A 22,637-nucleotide genomic window follows, 5' to 3' on the forward strand; every position below is an offset into this window, starting at 1 on the left:
TTAATATAATGACCCCCTCTTTATTATTAATGTAATGGCCCCTCTTTATTATTAATGTAATGGCCCCCTCTTTGCTAATATAATGGCCCCCTCTTTATTAATAATGTAATGGCCCCTCTTTATTATTAATGTACTGGCCCCCTCTTTGTTATTAAAGAGGGGGCCAGTACATTAATAATAAAGAGGGGGCCATTATAATATACAGGGGGAATAATATTATGGGGAATGAAAGCTATCTGTCTGGCTCTAGCTCAGTATTGGGGGGCAGCAGGATGACAGTGTTGAGACACCAGGAAGGAGAGCATGATAGTAAAGTGAGGAACCTAAATTTTTTTCGGTGAAACTCTGCAGAGACGAGAAGCGGCTGAAAGAAGTTATCATGGCGGTCTTATCTCTGAATGAAGACGTCGAGGAGAGTCTACATCACAGGAGATGTCACTGGATGTAACAGGTATGGTGCGGTATTCTACTGTAATAATAATGTCCATCCACATATCTGTTTCATGGTAGGGTTGAGGGAGAAGATTGAGAATTTGGCCCATACTGCCGCATTCTGGCCCCAGACTTCAGGTCACACTGTGTGTGTTCTGAATTCTGGGGCCTCACACCCATCTACTACATTATCTGTACTCAGAGAGTTATCTCTGTGTTATCTGAGGTGTTACATAGGACTGCTAGTGATCTACTATAGTATCTGTTAAAAGTGGCGTGCCTGGGGTAGGCGCGGGGGGGGGGGGGCGCAATTTTTGGCTTGCCCCGGGTGCTGGCAACCCACGCTACGCCACTGGCCGCTGCCGACTGCTCATGAAGTGCCAGGGACAGCATGGCGGGAACGGAACCTCTGCTGAACAAAGACCATGATCTCAAATGGCCTGCAGGCTTCTATCTGCTGCTGGGAGCTCAATGTGGAGGTTTATGAATGGAAAAACTAATAGCCAAGAGGCTAAAGAAAACCCAGTTTCTGACCCTTATGTTACAACAAAAATTTGGTGACTAAAAAATGTCATTTGGCTCCTAAATTTTTCAGATTAGGAGCCAATGGCTCCTTGATGTTTTTTTTTTTTTTTTGTCTGGAGCACTGTTTCCATTGTAGGGGTATCTTAGAGTCTCTTCAAATACAACATGGTTCCCAAAAACCATCCCAGTTAGATCTACCCTCCAAGAACCAAATGGCGCTCCATCCCTCATGAACACTACAGTATGCCCATAAAGTAGTTTATGACCTCATATGGTGTGTTGCTGTGTTCAGAAGACAATGGGTAACAAATTGTGTGGCGCTTTTTCTCCTGTTACCCATTGTGATTATTAGAAATTTAGGGCTTATGCAACATTTTATTGGAAGTCAAGTGTCTTTAAATTCTACGAAACTTCTGTGGGGTCAAATCGCTCAGTACACACCTAAAAAAATTCCTTGCGGGTGTAGTTTCCAAAATGGGTCATTTTTGGGTGTCTCCACTGTATGAGTATCTCAGGGTCTCTTCAAATATAAAATGGCACCGAAAAACCATTCCAGCAAAACCGCCCTCCAAAAAACATGGTATTCCTTCCCTTCTGAGTCTTACGGTGCACCTATACAGCACTTTACGAACACATATATCTTGTTTATGTAAACTACAGAAACAGGGTTATAAATATTGAGGTTTGTTTTGCTGTTAACACTTGCGTTGTTACAGGAATAAAGTCATTATAATGGATAATCTGCAAAAAATATAAAATTTTGAAATCTCTCCTACAGTATCTCACAAAAGTGAGTACACCCCTCACATTTTTGTAAAGATTTTATTATATCTTTTCATAGGACAACACTGAAGATATGACACTTTGATACAATGTAAAGTAGTCAGTGTACAACTTTTATAAAAGTGTAAATTTGGTGTGCCCTCAAAATAACTCAATACAAAGCCATTAATGTCTAAACTGCTGGCAACAAAAGTGAGTACACCCCTAAGTGAAAATGGCCAAATTGTCCCCAATTCACCATGTTCCTTCCCAGGTGTCATGTGACTTGTTAGTGTTACAAGGTCTCAGGTGTGAATGGGGGGGAAGGTGTGTTAAATTTGGTGTTATTTCTCTCACACTGGTCACTGGAAGTTCAACATGGCACCTCAAAGCAAAAAAAACCTCTAAGGCCTCATGCACACGACCGTTTTTTTTTGCGGTCCGCAAAAACGGGTTCCGTAGTTCCGTGATCCGTGTCCGTTTTTTCTTCCGTGGGTCTTCCTTGATTTTTGGAGGATCCACGGACATGAAGGAAAAAGTTGTTTTGGTGTCCGCCTGGCCGTGCGGAGCCAAACGCATCCGTCCTGACTTACAATGCAAGTCAATGGGGACGGATCCGTTTGACGTTGACACAATATGGTGCAATTGCAAACGGGTCCGTCCCCCATTGACTTTCAATGTAAAGTCAAGAGTCCCTATTATACCATCGGATCAGAGTTTTCTCCAATCCGATGGCATATTTTAACTTGAAGCGTCCCCATCACCATGGGAACGCCTCTATGTTAGAATATATCATCGGATTTGAGTTACATCGTGAAAACTCATATCCGACAGTATATTCTAACACAGAGGCGTTCCCATGGTGATGGGGGCGCTTCAAGTTAGAATATACTACGAACTGTGTACATGTCTGCCCCCTGCTGCCTGGCAGCACCCAATCTCTCTGATCCGCACAATTAACCCCTCAGGTGCCGCAGACCCCCTCCCCAGTTTGAATATCATTGGTGGCCAGTGTGCGCCCCCCCCCCCCCGGCCCTCCTCCCTCCCTCTATTGTATTAATATCATTGGTAGCCAGTGTGCGGCCCTCCCTCCCTCTATTGTATTATCATTGGTGGCCAGTGTGCGCCCCCCCCCGGCCCCCCTTCCCTCTATTGTATTAATATCATTGGTGGGCAGTGTGCAGCCCCCCCCGGCCCCCCTCCCTCTATTGTATTAATATGATTGGTGGCCAGTGCGGCCCTCCCTCCCTTTATTGTATTATCATTGGTGGCCAGTGTGCCCCCCCCCTCGCTCCCTCTATTGTATTATCATTGGTGGCCAGTGTGCGGCCCCCTCCTCCCTCCCTCTACTGGTAAGTGACAGGTCTGTGCCGCGCATTGCTTAATGATCTGTCACTTATCAGTAGGAGGAGCTCCCGGCCGGTCACAGACAGCGCAGCAGGTAAGTATGATGCTTCTAATATTGCTAAGTAACCATGGCAACCAGGACTGCAGTAGCAGATCTCCGTAAAACTGTGTCTCAGTTTCAGGTGACCGGTTCTGCTGGTGTTCATGGAATTTGTTCCGAGCCTAAGATCTCGCTTCTGGATACGTTCTCCAGGGGTTGTGAGAATTTTGTTCGCTTTAGAGAGGCTTGCAAACTCCATTTTCGCCTACGTCCCCATTCCTCTGGTGAGGAGGAGCATAGGGTGGGGATCATCATCTCGCTGCTCAGAGATAACGCTCAATCTTGGGCCTTTTCGCTGCCGGTGGGGGCAATGCCCCTCCGATCGGTGGATGAATTTTTTGTAGCCCTGGGGAAGATATATGATGACCCCGATCGTATTGCTCTGGCTGAATCTAAACTGCGTCTTTTATGCCAAGGTAAACAGTCCGCAGAGATATATTGTTCTGAATTTCAGAGATGGGCAGCTGATACTGGTTGGAATGATGCTGCACTCCGAAGTCAATTTTGCCATGGTCTTTCGGAAAGATTGAAAGATGCATTTGCTTTTCATGAGAGACCAGCCTCGTTAGAATCTGCCATGTCTCTAGCTGTTCGTCTTAGAGAGAGAGAGGAGACTACTACTTCCTGTCATATTCAGTCCAAGGACAGTGGGGCTGTCTCATTCAGTGCGCAGGGGTCTCAGTCTCTCTCAATCCCCTCTGAGGAGGAGGCCATGCAGCTGGGTTTGCTTGCCTCTGATAGTAGAGGATTCAGCTCTCAGAGGAGGGTTTGTTTCTGTTGTGGGGGTATAAATCATTTGGCTAGTGTTTGCCCCTCTAGGAGATTCATGGAGTTTTCTGAGGGTAATAAAAGAAAAACAAAAAGAAAAAACCCTCTAAAAACTTTCCATTTGCTACTATTGACAAGGTTGATGCGGAAATTGAAGGTTTGCCGTTTACTTGTAGTTCCCGCTTTCTCCTACCTGCCAGGGTGGCGCTAGACAGCAAGAACATTGTTTGTGAGATTTTTGTAGATAGTGGAGCAGCTGTCAATCTCATTGACAATCAATTTGCAATAAAGCATGGTTTCCAGGTATGCACTTTGGAAAAGGATATACCTGTTTTTGCTATCGATTCCGCTCCACTTTCTCAAAGATCGTTAAAGAGCATAGTTCACAATATCCGTTTGACTGTGGGTGACGCTCATGTTGAGGATATGTCATGTTTCGTCTTAAGCGGTTTACCTACTCTTCTAGTGTTGGGGCTACCCTGGCTCACTAAACATAACCCCACCATTGATTGGCAAGCAAGGCAAATAAATGGTTGGAGTGAGTTTTGCAGAGAGAATTGCCTCACGGCGTCTCTTTCAGAGGTTTCTACCAAGACTGTGCCATCTTTTCTCTCTGAATTTCCGGATGTGTTTTTCGAGAGTAGTGTCCAGGAGTTGCCCCCTCACCGGGAGTAAGACTACCCTATTAATCTCATCCCAGGCGCCAAACTGCCAAAATCACGTTTATACAATCTCTCCCAACCTGAAAGAGTCGCTATGCGTACTTATATCTCTGAGAGCCTGAGAAAGGGACACATCCGACTCTCGAAGTCACCTGTTGCCACTGTTTTTTTTTTGTTAAGAAAACCTTGTCTGGATTTCAGGGAGCTGAACCGTATCACGATTCATGACCCATATCCGCTTCCTCTGATCCCGGACCTGTTTAACCAGATTGTTGGGGCTAAAGTTTTTTCTAAGTTGGCTTTAAGAGGGGCATACAATCTAGTCAGGGAAGGGGAAAATGGAAGATGGCCTTCAATACCGCTGAGGGTCATTTAGAGAATTTGGTTATGCCCTTTGGTTTGATGAATGCTCCGGCCGTCTTCCAACATTTTGTGAATAGCATTTTTTACTATTTAATGACGAAATTTGTACTGGTGTATCTAGATGACATTTTGATTTTTTTCTCCTGATTTCAAGACTAATCGAGACCACCTACGTCAGGTCTTGCTGATTCTGTGGGAGAATAAATTGTACGCTAAACTGGAAAAATGTGTGTTTGCGGTTCCGGAGATTCAATTTCTTGGTTTTCTTCTCTCCGCTTCTGGTTTTCGCATGGACCCTGAGAAGGTCAGCGCTGTGCTTGATTGGGAGCTTCCTGAGAATCAGAAGGCGCTGATGCGGTTTTTGGGTTTTGCCAATTATTATAGAAAGTTCATTTTGAATTATTCCTCTGTTGTTAACCACCTCAGCTCCCCTAGCTTAAACCCCCTTAAACAGGACCTTTCACCTGTAAAAACAATGTGAACTAAGTATTCTGACATGGAGAGCGGCGCCCGGGGATCTCACTGCACTTACTATTATCCCTGGGCGCCGCTCCGTTCTCCCGTTATGCCCTCCGGTATCTTCCCTCTGTAAGTTATAGTAGGCGGTGTCTGCACTTGTCCTGTGGGTGTATCCTTCTCCTAGGTTGCAGCGCTGGCCAATCGCAGCGCACAGCTCACAGCCTGGGAGAAAAAAACCTACATTTCTATTTACATTTTTCTCAAAATTTATTGTTCTTGATAAATAAAAATAAATTTTTCTCAAAATGTATTGTTCTTGATAAATAAAAATGCAATAAGTGTATATGTATTGGTTTGGGTAAAAGTTATAGCGTACCGGTTTGTTTCTGCCACAACTAAGTCAAAGAGCTCCGCAGTAAAGAACAGCTCAATAAAAACCCCAGTGCCGATCCAAGCTGTCTCAACCCGAACTCCAGACTGGGCAGTGAAAGGGGGAACTACTGCTGCGGCTGAAGATGGGGGCTGCCAATCAGGGTTTGCCAGCACCTCAGGGACTCTACGGGCCTGTCTGTGTGGTGGCTGCGATGGGGTAACTACTGCACATGCCACCGTACAAGCTTCAACTGCCCTTCTGGTGCTTGCCACTTCACCATGTTCTACGGCAGTGCTGGTACTAGGTCCAGGATGGGCTGCGCTGCTGGTGTATGCCTCACCACGTAATCCAACAGCGCCAGCCCCACTCTGCTGCCCTTGAAGCGGATCCTGCGCAACCTGTGGTCTAGCAACACGGGGCCGGGTACGCCTGGTGGTATCAGGGACCTCAACCTCATCGTCCGAACTTTGGGTCAGACTGCCACTGCTTTCTACAGGTTTGTATTCTGGATTCGTCAGATGAGGGTTCCCATTCCCCATCCGACTGGGTCAGAAGCCTGTAGGCCTCTTCAGAAGAATACCCCTTACTTGCCATTTGGTCAACTAAATTTAGGGGGTATTCCCTAAGACTACCCAAGAAAAAAAGCAAGCCTGTCTTACAAATGGGAGGCTAGCGAAGTACAGGAAGCCGCTGCGATTGATAAAAAATATCAAAACTGATTTTTTTTTTATTGCCGCAGCACTTGTGAAGTGATTGTGCAGTGATAGAAAAAATATATATATTTTTTGTCACTGCGGTGGGGCGGGCGTGGGCGAACGCACGTGCAAACACTGCGTTTTGGGTGGAGGGCGAGCTAAGGTGACACTAATACTATTATAGATCTGACTAGTTCTGATCACTTACAGATACTATTAAAGTACCAATGCTGATTAGTGATACGCTAATCAGCGAATAAGTTACTGAGGTGCAGTGGGCTGGGCGCTAATCGATGCTAACTACCTACCAAAGGGGCCTATACTAACCTGAAACCTAACAGTCAATACTGGTGGAAAAAAAAAAGTGACAGTTTACACTGATCACATTTTTCCCTTTCACTAGTGATTAACAGGGGTGATCAAGGGGTTAATTGGTGTGATGGGTGATCTGGGGCTAAATGTGTTGTGTTTTGTGTATTTACAGTGATCTGTGCTCTCTGCTGGAACCAACCGAGGAACCAGCAGAGAGCACAGAAGCCATTTAACACATTATATTTATAAATATAATGTTATATGGCTTGTGATTCGATTTTTTAAAAGTCACCAACCTGCCAGCGCAGATCATTGGCTGGCAGGCTGGTGACGAACTTCTGCTGCGACTTTTCCCGGCCCGCACTGCTCATGTGCGGGCCGGATTGGCGCGTCATCTCGCGTCTTGCGAGATGACGCGCCGATGAGGAATAACACGACCGCCCGCAGGACGCATCCCTGCGTTAGGTGGTCGGGAGCTGGTTAAACCACTCACTGATATGACTAAAAAGGGGGTAGATTTTTCTTCATGGGTCGGTAGATGCGCTTAAAGCCTTTTCTAGTATCAAAGACAGTTTTGCTTCCACTCCCATTTTGGTACAACATGATGTCTCTCTACCTTTTATTGTTGAGGTGGACGCTTCTGAGGTGGGTGTGGGTGCGGTCTTATCTCAGGGTCCCTCTCCTGCCAAATGGCGGCCGTGTGCCTTTTTCTCAAGGAAACTCTCATCTGCAGAGAGAAATTACGATGTGGGAGATAGGCAGTTGTTGGCCATCAAATTAGCTTTTAATAAATGACGCCATTGGTTAGAGGGAGCCAAACACCCTATTACCGTGTTTACAGACCATAAGAATCTGGCCTACTTGGAATCGGCCAAGCATCTGAACCCGAGACAGGCCAGATGGTCTTTGTTCTTTTCTAGGTTTAATTTTGTTGTTACGTTCCGCCCTGGGGTTAAAAATGTAAAGGCGGATGGCCTGTCACGTTGTTTTCCGGGAGGGGGGAACTTTGAAGACCCGTCTCCCATTTTGGCTGAAGGGGTGGTCGACTCTGCTCTTTATCCTGATTTGGAGGCAGAGGTTCAGGCAGTCCAGGCAGAGGCTCCTGATCTTTGTCCTCCTGGGAGGTTGTTTGTGCCTTTCGCTTTACGACAGAAGGTTTTTAAGGAGCACCACAATACTGTCCTTGTTGGGCACCCGGGGAGTAGAGCCACAGTGGATCTCACTGCTCAGAGATTCTGGTGGCCGGTTCTTCATAAGACGGTTGAGGGTTTTGTGGCAGCCTGCGAGACCTGCGCTCGTGCCAAGGTCCCTCATTCACGGCCATCGGGTTCTCTCCTCCCGTTACCCATTCCTTCCTGTCCTTGGACGCATCTGTCCATGGACTTCATTACGGACCTGCCTCGTTCCTCGGGGAAGACTGTGATTCTGGTAGTAGTGGACCGCTTTAGCAAAATGGCGCATTTCATTCCCTTTCCTGGGTTACCCAATGCTAAGACGCTGGCGCAAGCGTTTGTTGATCACATTGTTAAATTGCATGGCATTCCTTCAGACATCGTTTCGATAGGGGCACGCAATTTGGTTCCAGATTCTGGAAGGCCTTCTGTTCTCGCTTGGGGGTTCGGTTGTCGTTCTCTTCTGCTTTTCACCCACAGTCGAATGGTCAGACCGAACGCTTCAATCAGAATCTGGAGACATATCTGCGCTGTTTTGTGGCGGAGAATCAGGAGGATTGGTGTTCTTTTTTGTCCCTTGCTGAGTTTGCTTTAAATAACCGTCGCCAGGAGTCCTCTGATAAATCACCATTTTTTGGTGCATATGGGTTTCATCCGCAGTTTGGGACATTCTCTGGAGAGGGGGCTTCTGGTTTACCTGATAAGGAGAGATTTTCCTCGTCTTTGTCATTTATTTGGCAAAAGATTCAGGGTAATCTGAAGAGGATGAGTGAGAGATATAAGCGTGTGGCGGATAAGAGACGTGTGCCTGGTCCGGACCTGAATGTGGGTGAACTGGTGTGGTTGTCTACAAAGAATATCAAACTGAAGGTTCCCTCCTGGAAGTTGGGTCCTAAGTTTATTGGGCTTTACAAGATCTTGTCCGTCATAAATCCCGTTGCCTTCCGTCTTGATCTTCCTCAGACTTGGAAGATCCATAATGTTTTTCACAGGTCCCTATTAAAACCTTATGTCCAACCCACTGTACCCTCCTCTGCCTCCTCCTCCGATTGTTGTTGATGGTAATCTTGAATTTCAGGTCTCTAGGATTATGGATTCTCGCATTATCCGCGGTTCTCTCCAGTACCTCGTTCATTGGGAGGGTTATGGTCCTGAGGAGAGGATGTGGGTCCCAGTGGCGGACATTAAGGCCACTCGTCTCATCAGGGCTTTCCATAGGTCTCATCTTGAGAAGGTGGGCTCTGAGTGTCCGGAGTCCACCCGTAGAGGGAGGGGTACTGTTACCGCCAGTTCTGTGAGATGGTCTGTTAGACGTTCTTTTCTACCTCTTGCATGACGTTCTTTATTTTGGTTTGACTTTGTCATCTCCTTTCCTTCTCCCAGCTATCACCTATTTACACTAATTGTCTCCCTTTATATTCCCGCCCATACTGCCTTACTTTGCGGTTTATACTTCTTCCTGGATGAGTTGTTCACTGCTGGAGGCTGCTACTGCTGATTCCTCAGATAAGTCTTTTTCCTTTATTTGTGCTTCCTTGAGTCTAGGTTACCCTGACTCCGTCCGTATTAAGTGCAGGGAGCCGGTGGTCGTGTCCCCTCACTATTATAGGGTTTTCAGGTGTCACACAGTATTAGGTACGTGGGCATGCAATTGTCTACCATAAAGACCTTTGCATGGGCATAGCAGTCAGGGAGAGCTCTAGGGGTTTTATAGGGCTCACCCATATGCTCCTTAGTTTGGGATCAAGCCAGTCGGATGTTTATTTATAAGTTCCAGCTGTCTGCAACACCATCCGTGACACATGGATTACTGAAACCATGTCTTGTGGTCTGAAGAGATCAATATAAACTTATTTGGTTCAGATGGTGTCAAGCGTGTGTGGCAGCAACCAGGTGAGGGGTACAAGACAAGTGTGTCTTGCCTACAGTCAAGCATGGTGGTGGCCTGGGATGTCATGGTTTGGGGCTGCACGGGTGCTGCCCGTTGTGGGTAGCTACAGTTTATTGAGAGAACCATAAATGCCAACATGTACTGTGACATACTGAAGTAGAGTCTCATCCCCTCGGAGGACAGTATTCCAACATCATAACAACCCCAAACACGCCTTCAAGATGACCACTGCCTCGATAAAGAAACTGAGGATAAAGGTGCTGGACTGGCCAAGCATGATTCCAGACCTAAACTCTATTGAGCATCTGTGGGGCATCCTCAAACAAAAGTTGGAGGAGCACAAGGTCTCTAACATCCACCAGCTCTGTGATGTCGTCATGGAGGAGTGGAAGAGGATCCCAGTGGCAACCTGTGAAGCTCTAGTGAACTCCATGCCCAAGAGAGTTAAGGCAGAGCTGGAAAATAATGGTGGCCACACAAAATATTGACACTTCGGGCACAATTTAGCCATTTCCACTTTGGGTTGTACTCACTTTTGTTGCCAGCGGTTTAGACATTAATGGCTGTGTGTTGAGTTAATTTGACGGCACACCAAATTTACACTGTTATACAAGCTGTACACGACTACCGTATTTTTCGCCCTATAAGACAGACCTGCCCATAAGACGCACCTAGGTTTTTGAGGAAAATAAGAAAAAATATATTTTGAACAAAAAGGTGTGCTTTTGGTGTGTTTTGAATTAATGGTGGTCTGTGGAGGACACTATTATGGGGGATCTGTGGAGGACACTGTTATGGGGGATCTGTGGGTGACACTGTTATGGGGGATCTGTGGGTGACACTGTTATGGGGGATCTGTGGGTGACACTGTTATGGGGGATCTGTGGGTGACACTGTTATGGGGGATCTGTGGGTGACACTGTTATGGGGGATCTGTGGGTGACACTGTTATGGGGGATCTGTGGGTGACACTGTTATGGGGATCTCTGGATGGCTCTTATTGGGGTCTCTGGATGGCACTGTTATGGGGGGGATCTGTGGATGACACATACACTCACCTAAAGAATTATTAAAAACACCTGTTCTATTTCTCATTAATGCGATTATCTAGTCAACCAATCACATGGCAGTTGCTTTAATGCATGTAGGGTTGTGGTCCTGGTCAAGACAATCTCCTGAACTCCAAACTGAATGTCAGAATGGGAAAGAAAGGTGATTTAAGCAATTTTGAGCATGGCATGGTTGTTGGTGCCAGACGGGCCGGTCTGAGTATTTTCACAATCTGCTCAGTTACTGGGATTTTCACGCACAACCATTTCTAGGGTTTACAAAGTATGCGGCAGTCATGTGGGTGAAAATGCCTTGTTGATGCTAGAGGTCAGAGGAGAATGGGCCGACTGATTCAAGCTGATAGAAGAGCAACGTTGACAGAAATAACCACTCGTTACAACCGAGGTAGGCAGCAAAGCATTTGTGAAGCCACAACACGCACAACCTTGAGGCGGATGGGCTACAACAGCAGAAGACCCCACCGGGTACCACTCATCTCCACTACAAATAGGAAAAAGAGGCTACAATTTGCACAAGCTCACCAAAATTGGACTGTTGAAGACTGGAAAAATGTTGCCTGGTCTGATGAGTCTCGATTTCTGTTGAGACATTCAAATGGTAGAGTCCGAATTTGGCGTAAACAGAATGAGAACATGTATCCATCATGCCTTGTTACCACTGTGCAGGCTAGTGGTGGTGGTGTAATGGTGTGGGGGATGTTTTCTGGGCACACTTTAGGCCCCTTAGTGCCAATTGGCCATCGTTTAAATGCCACGGGCTACCTGAGATTTGTTTCTGACCATGTCCATCCCTTCATGACCACCATGTACCCATCCTCTGATGGCTACTTCCAGCAGGATAATGCACCATGTCACAAAGCTCGAATCATTTCAAATTGGTTTCTTGAACATGACATTGAGTTCACTGTACTAAAATGGCCCCCACAGTCACCAGATCTCAACCCAATAGAGCATCTTTGGGATGTGGTGGAACGGGAGCTTCGTGCCCTGGATGTGCATCCCTCAAATCTCCATCAACTGCAAGATGCTATCCTATCAATATGAGCCAACATTTCTAAGGCTACTTTCACACTAGCGTTCGGGCGGATCCGTTCTGAACGGATCCGCCCATAATAATGCAGACGGAGGCTCCGTTCAGAACGGATCCGTCTGCATTATATTAGCTAAAAAAAGCTAAGTGTGAAAATAGCCTGGGACGGATCCGTCCAGACTTTCAATGTAAAGTCAATGGGGGACGGATCCGCTTGAAGATTGAGCCACATTGTGGCATCTTCAAACGGATCCGTCCCCATTGACTTACATTGTAAGTCTGGACGGATCCGCACGCCTCCGCACGGCCAGGCGGACACCCGAACGCTGCAAGCAGCGTTCAGCTGTCCGCCTGTCCGTGCGGAGGCGAGCGGAGCGGAGGCTGAACGCCGCCAGACTGATGCAGTCTGAGCGGATCCGCCTCCATTCAGACTGCATCAGGGCTGGACGGCTGCGTTCGGGTCCGCTCGTGAGCTCCTTCAAACGGAGCTCACGAACGGAAACCCGAACGCTAGTGTGAAAGCAGCCTTAAGCATGCTATCAGCACCTTGTTAAATCAATGCCACGTAGAATTAAGGGAGTTCTGAAGGCAAAAGGGGGTCCAACACCGTATTAGTATGGTGTTCCTAATAATTCTTTAGGTGAGTGTATATGTGTCATCCACAGATCCCCTCCATAACAGTGTCCCTGTAGTGTGAATGACCCCCAATACAGGGGGTGGGGGGGTCGCATCTGGTTTTATAATGACAGTGTGGTCCGTGCAGTGACTGTATTCTACTACACTGGCCCCGCTCACTGTATATACCGTAATCTCATCTATAATTGTGGCATTGTTAATAGTAATCAGCGCCTGTATTACTTACAACAAGCGCTCGGTAGCAGAGAGAAGGGAGGAGGCAGGCCGGGAGGACGGGCGCTAGCAGCGTGAGTCACTACGTCACGCGCCTGCGCCGCCTGCTTCATTCATAAAGACGTCGCTGTTATGGGGATACTGTCAATATCTTTTAACGACACACAGAAACATTAAATTGATGAAATATAGCTACTGCTAGTCTTTTAATAAAAACTAAAGAGAGAACAAGGGGGCGAAATCTAAAATGAGTCGGGGGAGATCAGCACAACGAACGAGTAGTTGAGGCTTGGAATAAACTCCCATCGGATGTGGTTAGGAAATCTACAGTAAGTAAATCTCCTTTAATGACTAAGGCCACTACAGAGCTAGAGATGACGAGTGGTAGCCTCTCCCTGCTGTCCCTCCTGGCCTCCCTCTCTATATAGAGATCTTTAATAGACTTTGTAGTATCCTTAACTTGGAGGTGGAGGTCATTAAGGACTCCAGGGTTTGGAGACGTTCAGTATACAAGATTCAAGGCATCATATAACTTTAATGGTCTTACCAGAACATCTCTACTTAAACGTATACAAAGCTAACGTAGTTTTTGCTCTTGTTCCTTGCTCCCTCATGAATCCTCATGAATAGTTTCTTTCTTTCTCAATGAGGGCGTAAAAGTCCCCACTCTCATAGTTTTGTAAATGTTCGCTCCATGTGACTCGGTACCATTGTCTGTACCATTATACGTGGTCTTATCACATCCTTGACTTGCCGTCATGTAGTGTAACTCCCCTTTTATTGAAAATCAATAAAAAGAATAAAAAATAAAATAAAAGGAAATCTACAGTAAGTGAATTTAGTATTCTCTTAGATCTGCTTACACCATAGAATGCCAGAAATTGGCTGGACTAAAACTGTTGCATGCAGCGCTTGTTTTCCAGCAGAATCCTGACATATTTGCCAGGTAGCAGACGGGTCTCCGCTAGACTCCATTATAGTCAACATCCGGCAATGCCTGATCCGTAGAACTCTGACATTGCTGCAAATGTGAAACTAGCCTTTCACATTTTATCAGAACTGGTGTACAGAAAAACTGGCTTAGTTGCCAATAGCAACCAATCAGATTCTACCTTTAATTTTTCAGAGCTCCTCTAGAAAATAAAAGGTGGAATCTGATTGGTTGATACAGGCAATTAAGCCAGTTTTTCTGTACACCAGTTTGGTTAATCCCTCCCAATGGTCTGTACAGCATCGAGGAGTAGGTTAGGACGAGATATATATATATATATATATATATATATATATATATATATATATATATATATATCAAAGAGCAAAACTAATCCAAAAGTGGAGCTACTTCTAGCAACCAATCAGATTACAGCTTTTATTTCCTATCTCAGGTTACACAATATAAACCGTGATCTGATTGGTTGCTGCGGTTTCCACAGGATATAAAACATCCTTTACTTTCAACAAATCATAAGGCGCCGCTTCCATTTTTACAGACACCTTCCCGTGAAACAACCGCTGGGCGCCGCTCAGTAACGCAGGGCTATGAGCGGAGACGTCGGTCAGCACCCTCTCACGGTAGCCATGGAAGTAACAGAAATACACTGCACACCCCCATACCTACTAATTACTGCTGAGGGGGGTCTCAGCCTATGCGCGTCACGTGACGCTCTACCTGGGCCACGCCTCCTTCCGCTCAGTTGCCAATCGTGTTCGTCGCTCACATCCGGGCCACGCTGCTCCTCCTGCTCCGGTGCTCGGCGGCTGGAGGTAACCGGGACCAGGGTGTGGCACGACCGGGGCTGACTCCGCTTGGGGGGGACCCTCATTGGGAGGGGACAGTTCTTAAATGCCGGGTCTTGGCGGAAGTTTTGCCTTTGTGACTGTAGTGCAGTTGCTTGGAGGATAGATAGTGCGGGGCTCGCTGGGGACTGAAGATGACGTGGGAGCTGTGAGAACTATCGGCATGCCAGCTGTAACCTTTCACGTGCCTGTGCCATGCAGTGAATAAAAGGACCCAGTGGATGGCAGCTCGTCCCCGTATATGAGTAAAGTGAGACTGGTGACACCTGGTGTGACAGAAGCACGGCTTGTAGGGCAGCAGCGGTCCTCAGGGCTAGAGGGGCTCTGGGAGGTGCATGTATCATTGCTGTGGCTATGGATTTTATACTGGAAGACTTTGGCAACTTTACTGTGCATGGAGATGGCATCTTCTGAGAAAATCGGGGGCTTTCTGTGTAACATGGTACTTGTATGTGCCACGGCAAGATGGAGTATGGGCTTATGCACATGAATGTGTGGCCTGCGATGAGCGATGCAGACTAGTGTTGAGCGAACTTGTGTTTTAAGTTCGCCGTCTAAAGTTCGGGTTATCGAAGTATCTCGTTATGGATTCCACTACCACGGAGCATAACGGAATTTAGAATCCATAACGCGATTCTTCGATAACCCGAACTTTAGACGCCGAACTGAAAACACAAGTTCGCTCAACACTAATGCAGACCCATTCAAATTGAATACGTCTGCACCGCATAAAATAGAGCATGTCTTTGTGTGGATGGAAATGCCATGGAAGCGTTCTGTAGTGCTTCCATGGCCTTCCGCTCCGTGTCTCCGATCCATATCTTCCGGATTGAGGACCCATGGGTCCACATCTGTGATACGGTGCGCACATGGCCAGTCCCTGTATACTGCGGACCTGCTGTTTGCTGGCCACAATACAGGCATGAACCCTAACTCATTGACATGATGCAGGTTAAGATATATAGGGCGACCACCTAAAGGTACATTATCAAGTGGAGGTTCCGTGTGTGGTCTCAAAGAAGATGACCAGTATACGGATATGCATACACCCTTTGAAAGGGTTTTCTGGGATTTTAATATTGATGACCCTTCTTCAGGATAGGTCGTCTATAGCTGGACGGCTCTGTAGTATACACTTGAATAGGATGGTGATGTCCTATTGAAGTGAATGGGATGGCTTGTAGTTATGCCCACTCGCAGTGAAGGAAAGGCTGCACTCCCAAGGAACACGTCTTTCTCTTCAACCAGCTGATCGGCGGGGGTGTTGGACCCCTGCCGATCTGATACTGATGATCTGTCCTTAGGATAGGTAATCAATATTAAAATCCTGGAAAAACCCCTTTACCGTGACAGTTCATTTCTGATGACTGCAGGCTCGTCAGAGGAGATACGAGCTGCCTTTATATGCGGCAGTCCTCCCCACTGTATAGGAATGATCAGTCACTACTGTGATTGCTCTCCCCCCTTATAGATGCATCAGGGCACATTTATCAAGCTCCCCTGTTCTTAGATGTAAAATGAGACTGGCATAGTTTATTTGGCTGTCTTTTGCCCAGTATTTATTAAGTCATACAGCAGTTGATCCTTTATTTTTATTTTATTATTTTTATTTTATTAGTCTGACCTGTCTGTTTTCCAGTTAGACAGGTTCATATTCACTTAGACTGGTCAAATTTATTTGCTCATGAAAAAAGTTGCATTTTTGCGGAGTAAAGTCACATGTCAACAGGAAAGGGCAACTTTTAATGCAAAAAAAGTTACAATTCACCACTGTAAAACAAAGAAAAGTATAAGAGCCCTGGAGTGGCGTAGAAATTATATTGTTTTTGTGACAGTCAGGCGCATCTATATACGGCAAAAGATCCCAAAAGTTAGAAAACGTCTGAATTGGGGCACATGCACACAACCGTATGTATTTTGCGGTCCGGAACGGAACAGCTGGCCCCTAATAGAACAGTACTATCCTTGTCCGTAATGCAGACAATAATAGGACATGTTTAATTTTTTTGCAGAACGAACATATGGAAAATGAATGCACACGGAGTAACTTCCGTTTTTAAATCGTTCCGCATACGGTCCCCAAAAAGCCGTAACGGACACGGAAAGAAAATACGTTCGTGTGCATGAGCCATTAGGCTACTTTCACAATAGTGTTTTAGTTTTCCGGTATTGAGTTCTGTTATAGGATCTCAATACCGGAAAAAAACGCTTCAGTTTTATCCCCATTCGTTGTCAATAGGGACAAAACTGAACAGAGCGGAATGCTCCAAAATGCATTCTTATTTGTTTAGTTGCATTCCCATACCGGAGAGCAAACCGCAACATGTTGAAGTTTGCTTTCCGTTCTAAGATGTGGAGCAAGACGGATCCGGCATGACCCCCAATGCAAGTCAATGGGGACGGATCCGTTTTCTCTGACACAATTTGCCACAATAGAAAACTGATCCATCTCCCATTGACTTTCAGTAGAGTTCATAACGGATGCAGATGGTTGTATTATCTGAACGGATCTGTCCATGATGAATTCGCACAAAACGCGAGTGTGAAAGTAGCCTTAGCCTAAAAAATCCAAATAGTTGGATGAGATGCAAAAGACACCAAAACAGGCGCAAAATCAGTAGTAAATGTGACAAAAAATAAGACTGTCTAAAACAGTAATTTTTAGACTAAAAACAGGCGCAAACACTTTAGTAAATGTGCCCCATCGTTTCTGGGCAGCAGATCCCTGTCAACAATTTGCTGCCCAGAAAGGATTATCTTGGGTGCTGTATCAACATGCTTACACCCAACAAACGAGCGTTTAGGGTAGGGATCGACCGATATTGATTTTTTAGGGCCGATACCGATACCGATAATTTGTGAACTTTCAGGCCGATAGCCGATAATTTATACCGATATTCTGGGAATTTTCATTTTTGAAAAAAAAATTAAAATTCCCACAAATCTGCTGAAAATTAATGTTTATTGTTAATGTGTATTTTTTTTTTTTTTTTGTAAATCTTTCTTTTTCATTTATATTTAATATTTTGGTGTTTTTATTTTTATTACTTTTTTTTTTTTTTTTAAACTAACTTTTAGCCCCCTTAGGGACTAGAACCCTTGTCCTAGTCACCCTGATAGAGATCTATCAGGGTGAATAGGAGCTCACACTGTCCCTGCTGCTCTGTGCTTTGTGCACACAGCAGCATGGAGCTTATCATGACAGCCAGGGCTTCAATAGCGTCCTGGCTGCCATGGTAACCGATCGGAGCCCCAGCATTACACTGCTGGGGCTCCGATCGGAGGAGCAGGGGAGAGGGAATCCTGTGGGGGGCGCACTGCGACTGGGGAGGGGGGGGGCGCACTGCGCCACCAATGAAGCTTAATCTCTAATTTATTCATATACAGGAGGCGGGAGCTGGCTGCAGGATCACATAGCCGGCTCCCGACCTCTATGAGCTGTAGCTGCGATCCGCGGCACCTGAGGAGTTAACTACCGCAGATCGCAGCTACAGCTCATAGAGGCCGGGAGCCGGCTATGTGATCCTGCAGCTCCCGCCTCCTGTATATGAATGAATGTGAGATTAAGCTTCATTGGTGGCGCAGTGGCCATAGCTCCTCCCCTCCTCTTGTCCCCTGTCCTCCCCATTGGCTGGAGCGGCAGCAGCAGCACAGGGGGAGGAGACACTGCTCCTTCTCCCCTGTGCTGCTGCTGAGGGAACACGGAGAGCGCTGTCAGCAGCGCGATCTGTGTTCCCAGGATGTTATCGGAATATCGGCAAAATAAATGCCGATACCGATAACGTTCAAAATCCTGAATATCGGCCGATAATATCGGTAAATCCGATAATCGGTCGATCCCTAGTTTAGGGTGCTGCTAGGCTTGAGCGAATCAAGCTTTGGATCAAAAACTTTGTTTGAAAAACTGTTTCCGTACAGCATTAAAATGTATTGGCTCCCTGGAGGAGAACGTGGTCTCGCCCAAAGTTGAGCTACACTTTGGTATATACCCTCGGTATTCCTATCTGCTTATTTAAAAACATTTTAGAATATGAATCCTTTGGTACCGAGGTACCCGCCAGTACCGAACCTCAACTTTGGGTTTTAAAATGCTTTTAAAAATACAGATGGGAATACTGAAGTCTCGCGCAACTTTGGGCGAAACAATGTTTTCCTCCACGACGCCAATATATTTTAATGCTGTACGGAAACAGCATTTCAATTTTCAAACAAAGTTTTTTTGAACGAATCGACTTTGAATTTGTGACCCGAAGCACGATTCACCCAAGCCTAGGTGCTGCCACATATTCAGGTTTCTTGAAAGCAAAACCAGGAGTGGATTGAAAAAAGTGGAGACGTTGTATCTGCCCTTGATGCTTTCTCTCCTGTTATGATCCACTGCTGATTCTGGATTCAAAAACTACGTCAAAAAGCACCGTCACACAGGAAGGTTATCATAATTATCAGCCCGTGTAAAGGCTCATGCACACGACCGTATGTATTTTGCGGTGCGCAAAAAACATGGATGACGTCCTTGTGCATTCTGTATTTTGCGGAAAGGATCAGCTGGCCCCTAATAAAACAGTACTATCCTATTTATTTTATTTTTATTTTTTTGGGCAGAACGGGCATACAGAAATGGAATGCACACAGAGTAACTTCCGTTTTTTGTTTGTTTTTTGAGGACCCATTGAAGTGAATGGTTCCGCATACGGTCCGCAAAAGAAACAGAACGGATAAGGAAAGAAAATACGTTCATGCGCATGAGCCTTTAGGGTATTTACCTTGCTGGATATATCTCAAGGTAGCCACAGCAGATTTTCAGCTATTATCAAGATTGCGGGCAACTGAAGATCCATCTAATCATCCCTATACATTCAGTGCTCAGTTAAGAATGTTCTCTGGCATTGGGATGTACTGTGGGGGCCATCATATGGTTACATGCAGTTCATTCAAGCCTGTAACCTTTGTATCTTGTCTATCCTCCAGTGGTCTGCTTCCAAAAAGGGTTAAGAATAGCTGAGATCCTGGCGCAGGAGGAGCAGGAACCATCGTGGGCCACTGGGGACACAGTAAGGACAACAGACGCTAGTTTTAATATAGAGGGTTATTTTGTTGTTGTTTTTTACTAAACCTATTCTATTTTTTCAGGAAGTGGAGGCTGGATTTCATGACTTATTGACATTTTATGGCTATGACGAATCAAATTGTTTATCAGACAGTGAAGTAGATAATACTCAGCCTGAAACCACACAGCCCTTTGGTTTTCTACAAGCGGTAAGACACTTAGGCAAGGCATAGATTAACTTTATAAAGTAAATTTGGTGATATGTGGAGTATATATGTCTTACTGTATACCGGTATATCTTTTGTGCAGGAGCAAGTGTGCCCTGAACCTTCACAGATGTCTCCCTCCTTGGCTTCAGGAGGGTCAACTGATCTCTCCCCACGCTTTGCTGACTGTAAGTATATGCACTAGGCTTCTGTTACTAATCGTTCCACATTGTTCACATAGCTATCTTTAATTTTCTATGGCATGCACCTCTGCAGATCAGTGATGGTACACTTATACTCATGAAAAGTAGAGAAAAGCTTGAAGCTGTTCTTGGTAGACCCACACCATATTGGTACTGGACTTTTACCAGAACATATCACTCTAAAAAAAAAAAAATTACAAAGGTCACCTTCACACATGAAATGTAGAAGGACATAAGTGGTACAAATAAGAACGGGAGCAGTGTTGCACTAAGAACCCCCAACAAATCATTTTAATGTGATGTTTGCTTCCATAATTCATACACCATGAGATAATATGAAGCCATGATGGTAAGGAGTCCACAATATAAGTGATAAATGTATGTTCGAGGGGGAAATCTGAGTGTTAAAACCATCTGCAGTAATCAAAGCAAAAGGTGGCTACTTTGAAGAACCTAGAATATGACATTTTCAGTTGTTTCACACTTTTTTGTTATGTATATAATTCCACATGTGTTAATTCATAGTTTTGATGCCTTCAGTGTGAATCTACAATTTTCATAGTCATGAAAATAAAGAAAACTCTTTGAATGAGGAGGTGTGTCCAAACTTTTGGTCTGTACTGTAAGTCCCACTAGTTATGATGTGAACATTGCTGCATTTGGATCCACACATGGTCTCCATGACAACATTGTACCTTCCCAAAATCCAAAGCGGACTAGAATCTTTCAAGCTTCATTTCAAACTGTTTTTAAAGTATCCTAGAGGTTCTTTTTTCTCTTAGTGAACCCAAGTCACGTTTCATAAAATGTCAGGAGCTGACATTTTATTTTCATGAGAATGTCTGTGAAAAGCAGTTAGTGTTATCACCATAACTGTGGACTATTCTTTTCAATACGCAGGGAGGGAGATGTGTGAAAAACGGTATACGTTTGCTTTTTATTGCGGGTTAATTGGCGACATATGCAGCAGTAAAGTTGGATGATTTCAACCAAAATGAACATTCGTCGGTTGATTTATTCATTTATTATTTTATTTATTTTAAATCAAGCCATCATTTTTATTGGTATTTTTGCAATTAGATTAACAGTACAAAACATACAGTACAACGACACCCATAGACTCCTTCCACCCATCAGACTTTAATCCACTTAGAAGATATCCACTCTACTCTCACCCATTACACCCAACGGTCATCATCTACTGGTGTTCCTTTCGTCGGTTGAAATTTATGAACGAACAGTGGTTTTACAATTCCAGACAGACTGATAGGGACCTTAGATTGTGACTCCCATCGGGGACAGCTTGATGGTAATGTGTGTAAAGTGCTGTGGAATATAGCAGCGCTGTATAAGTGCATAAAATGAATAAATAAATGTGTATGTCCAGTGTGGGCTAAAATGCCTGTGAAATGATCATTCACCAGATGTTTGTTCATCTGCTCTTCAGCCATTAACAACCTCTAATGTGTATGGCCACCTTTAGATGACAGCACTGTCTCCATTATGTAGCGAGTTGGCACAAGCTGGTGATGTCATTCACCAATGCCTCACAGTCCACTCCGTTTCTGTTTAATTGTACTCGAATAGGTCTCCATTAACCCCTTCACAACATCCGTCGTACATGTAAAGCAGATGTCGGGTCTTTAAAGGGGTTATCCAACATCATACAATAGCCCCCCACCCCCCCATGTGCGAGACACCTCAGAGAGAATATACTTACCCCGCTCCCTGTGCCGATCCTGGTCCCTGCACTGCCGCTGCTGCTTCTCCCTGTACACGGATTAAAACATCCGGTGTGTGGGGGGGGGGGATGCCTCTCTAGGACGGGGAAGAGCCTCCCTAGCGTCACCTCGATGCTATGGAGGCTCGTCCCCGCCTGTGCCAACCTCTGACAGGGAGTTGCGATCAGCAGCAGTTAACCCCTTAGGTGCCGCAACCGAGGGTTAATTGCCGCTAATCTCAGCTCCCTGTCATAGAGGGCTATGTGATCCTGTATTTGTATTAGGCTCCGATCAGACGTCCATATGACTGGTCCGGATCAGTTCCACAATTATGCGGAACGGGTGTGGACCCATTCATTTTCAATGGGGCCAGGAAAGTGTTCTGTCCGCATCCGCACTTCCGTTCCACAGCCCCTGATATCTGTATTAGGGTGAATAGGACAAGGGAACAAAATCACAGAAATATAGTGGCAAATATGGGGGAACTGCTCAAACCCCTAACACTGTAGCGTGTTTTTCATTGGGGGAGCAGTCCCACCGCATGTGGACCGCAGCAAATGACCATCCCCAGCAAAAAATGCGTACAATGGAGGATGCCGGCGCGGTCCACATGCACCACAAAGGCATCCTACATAAAACGGAGCATTGTGCGGATGAAAATATAATATAAATCACAGAGAAAATGCACCAAACGGATATGCCCCTGACTATACTAGCTAGCCATACAAGCAGATATTAAAAGCTGAGACTTTTGCCAATATATTCCTGTCAGGAACATATCGGAGCCCATCATGCACCACGTCAAGATCACTCAGCATGATGGACAAGGGATCAAAAGATCCCAGGTTCTAGC

At 45.5% G+C, this 22,637-nt stretch overlaps 1 protein-coding gene across 1 annotated transcript in view; it reads left to right on the plus strand.

The window, feature by feature from the left end:
* Positions 1–14,501: 14,501 nt before the first annotated feature.
* The window catches only part of MIER2 (MIER family member 2), a 43,167-nt gene continuing 35,031 nt past the window's right edge, over positions 14,502–22,637 (plus strand). Inside the window, exons 1-4 of the mRNA XM_044269761.1 lie at positions 14,502–14,574; positions 19,576–19,658; positions 19,738–19,863; positions 19,964–20,048. Coding sequence (XP_044125696.1) covers positions 19,991–20,048 — 58 coding nt within the window. The 5' untranslated portion in view covers positions 14,502–14,574; positions 19,576–19,658; positions 19,738–19,863; positions 19,964–19,990. The remainder of the gene's footprint in view (positions 14,575–19,575; positions 19,659–19,737; positions 19,864–19,963; positions 20,049–22,637) is intronic.

The sequence above is a fragment of the Bufo gargarizans genome, chromosome 1 (assembly GCF_014858855.1).
Source record: "Bufo gargarizans isolate SCDJY-AF-19 chromosome 1, ASM1485885v1, whole genome shotgun sequence".
Lineage (NCBI taxonomy): Eukaryota > Metazoa > Chordata > Amphibia > Anura > Bufonidae > Bufo > Bufo gargarizans.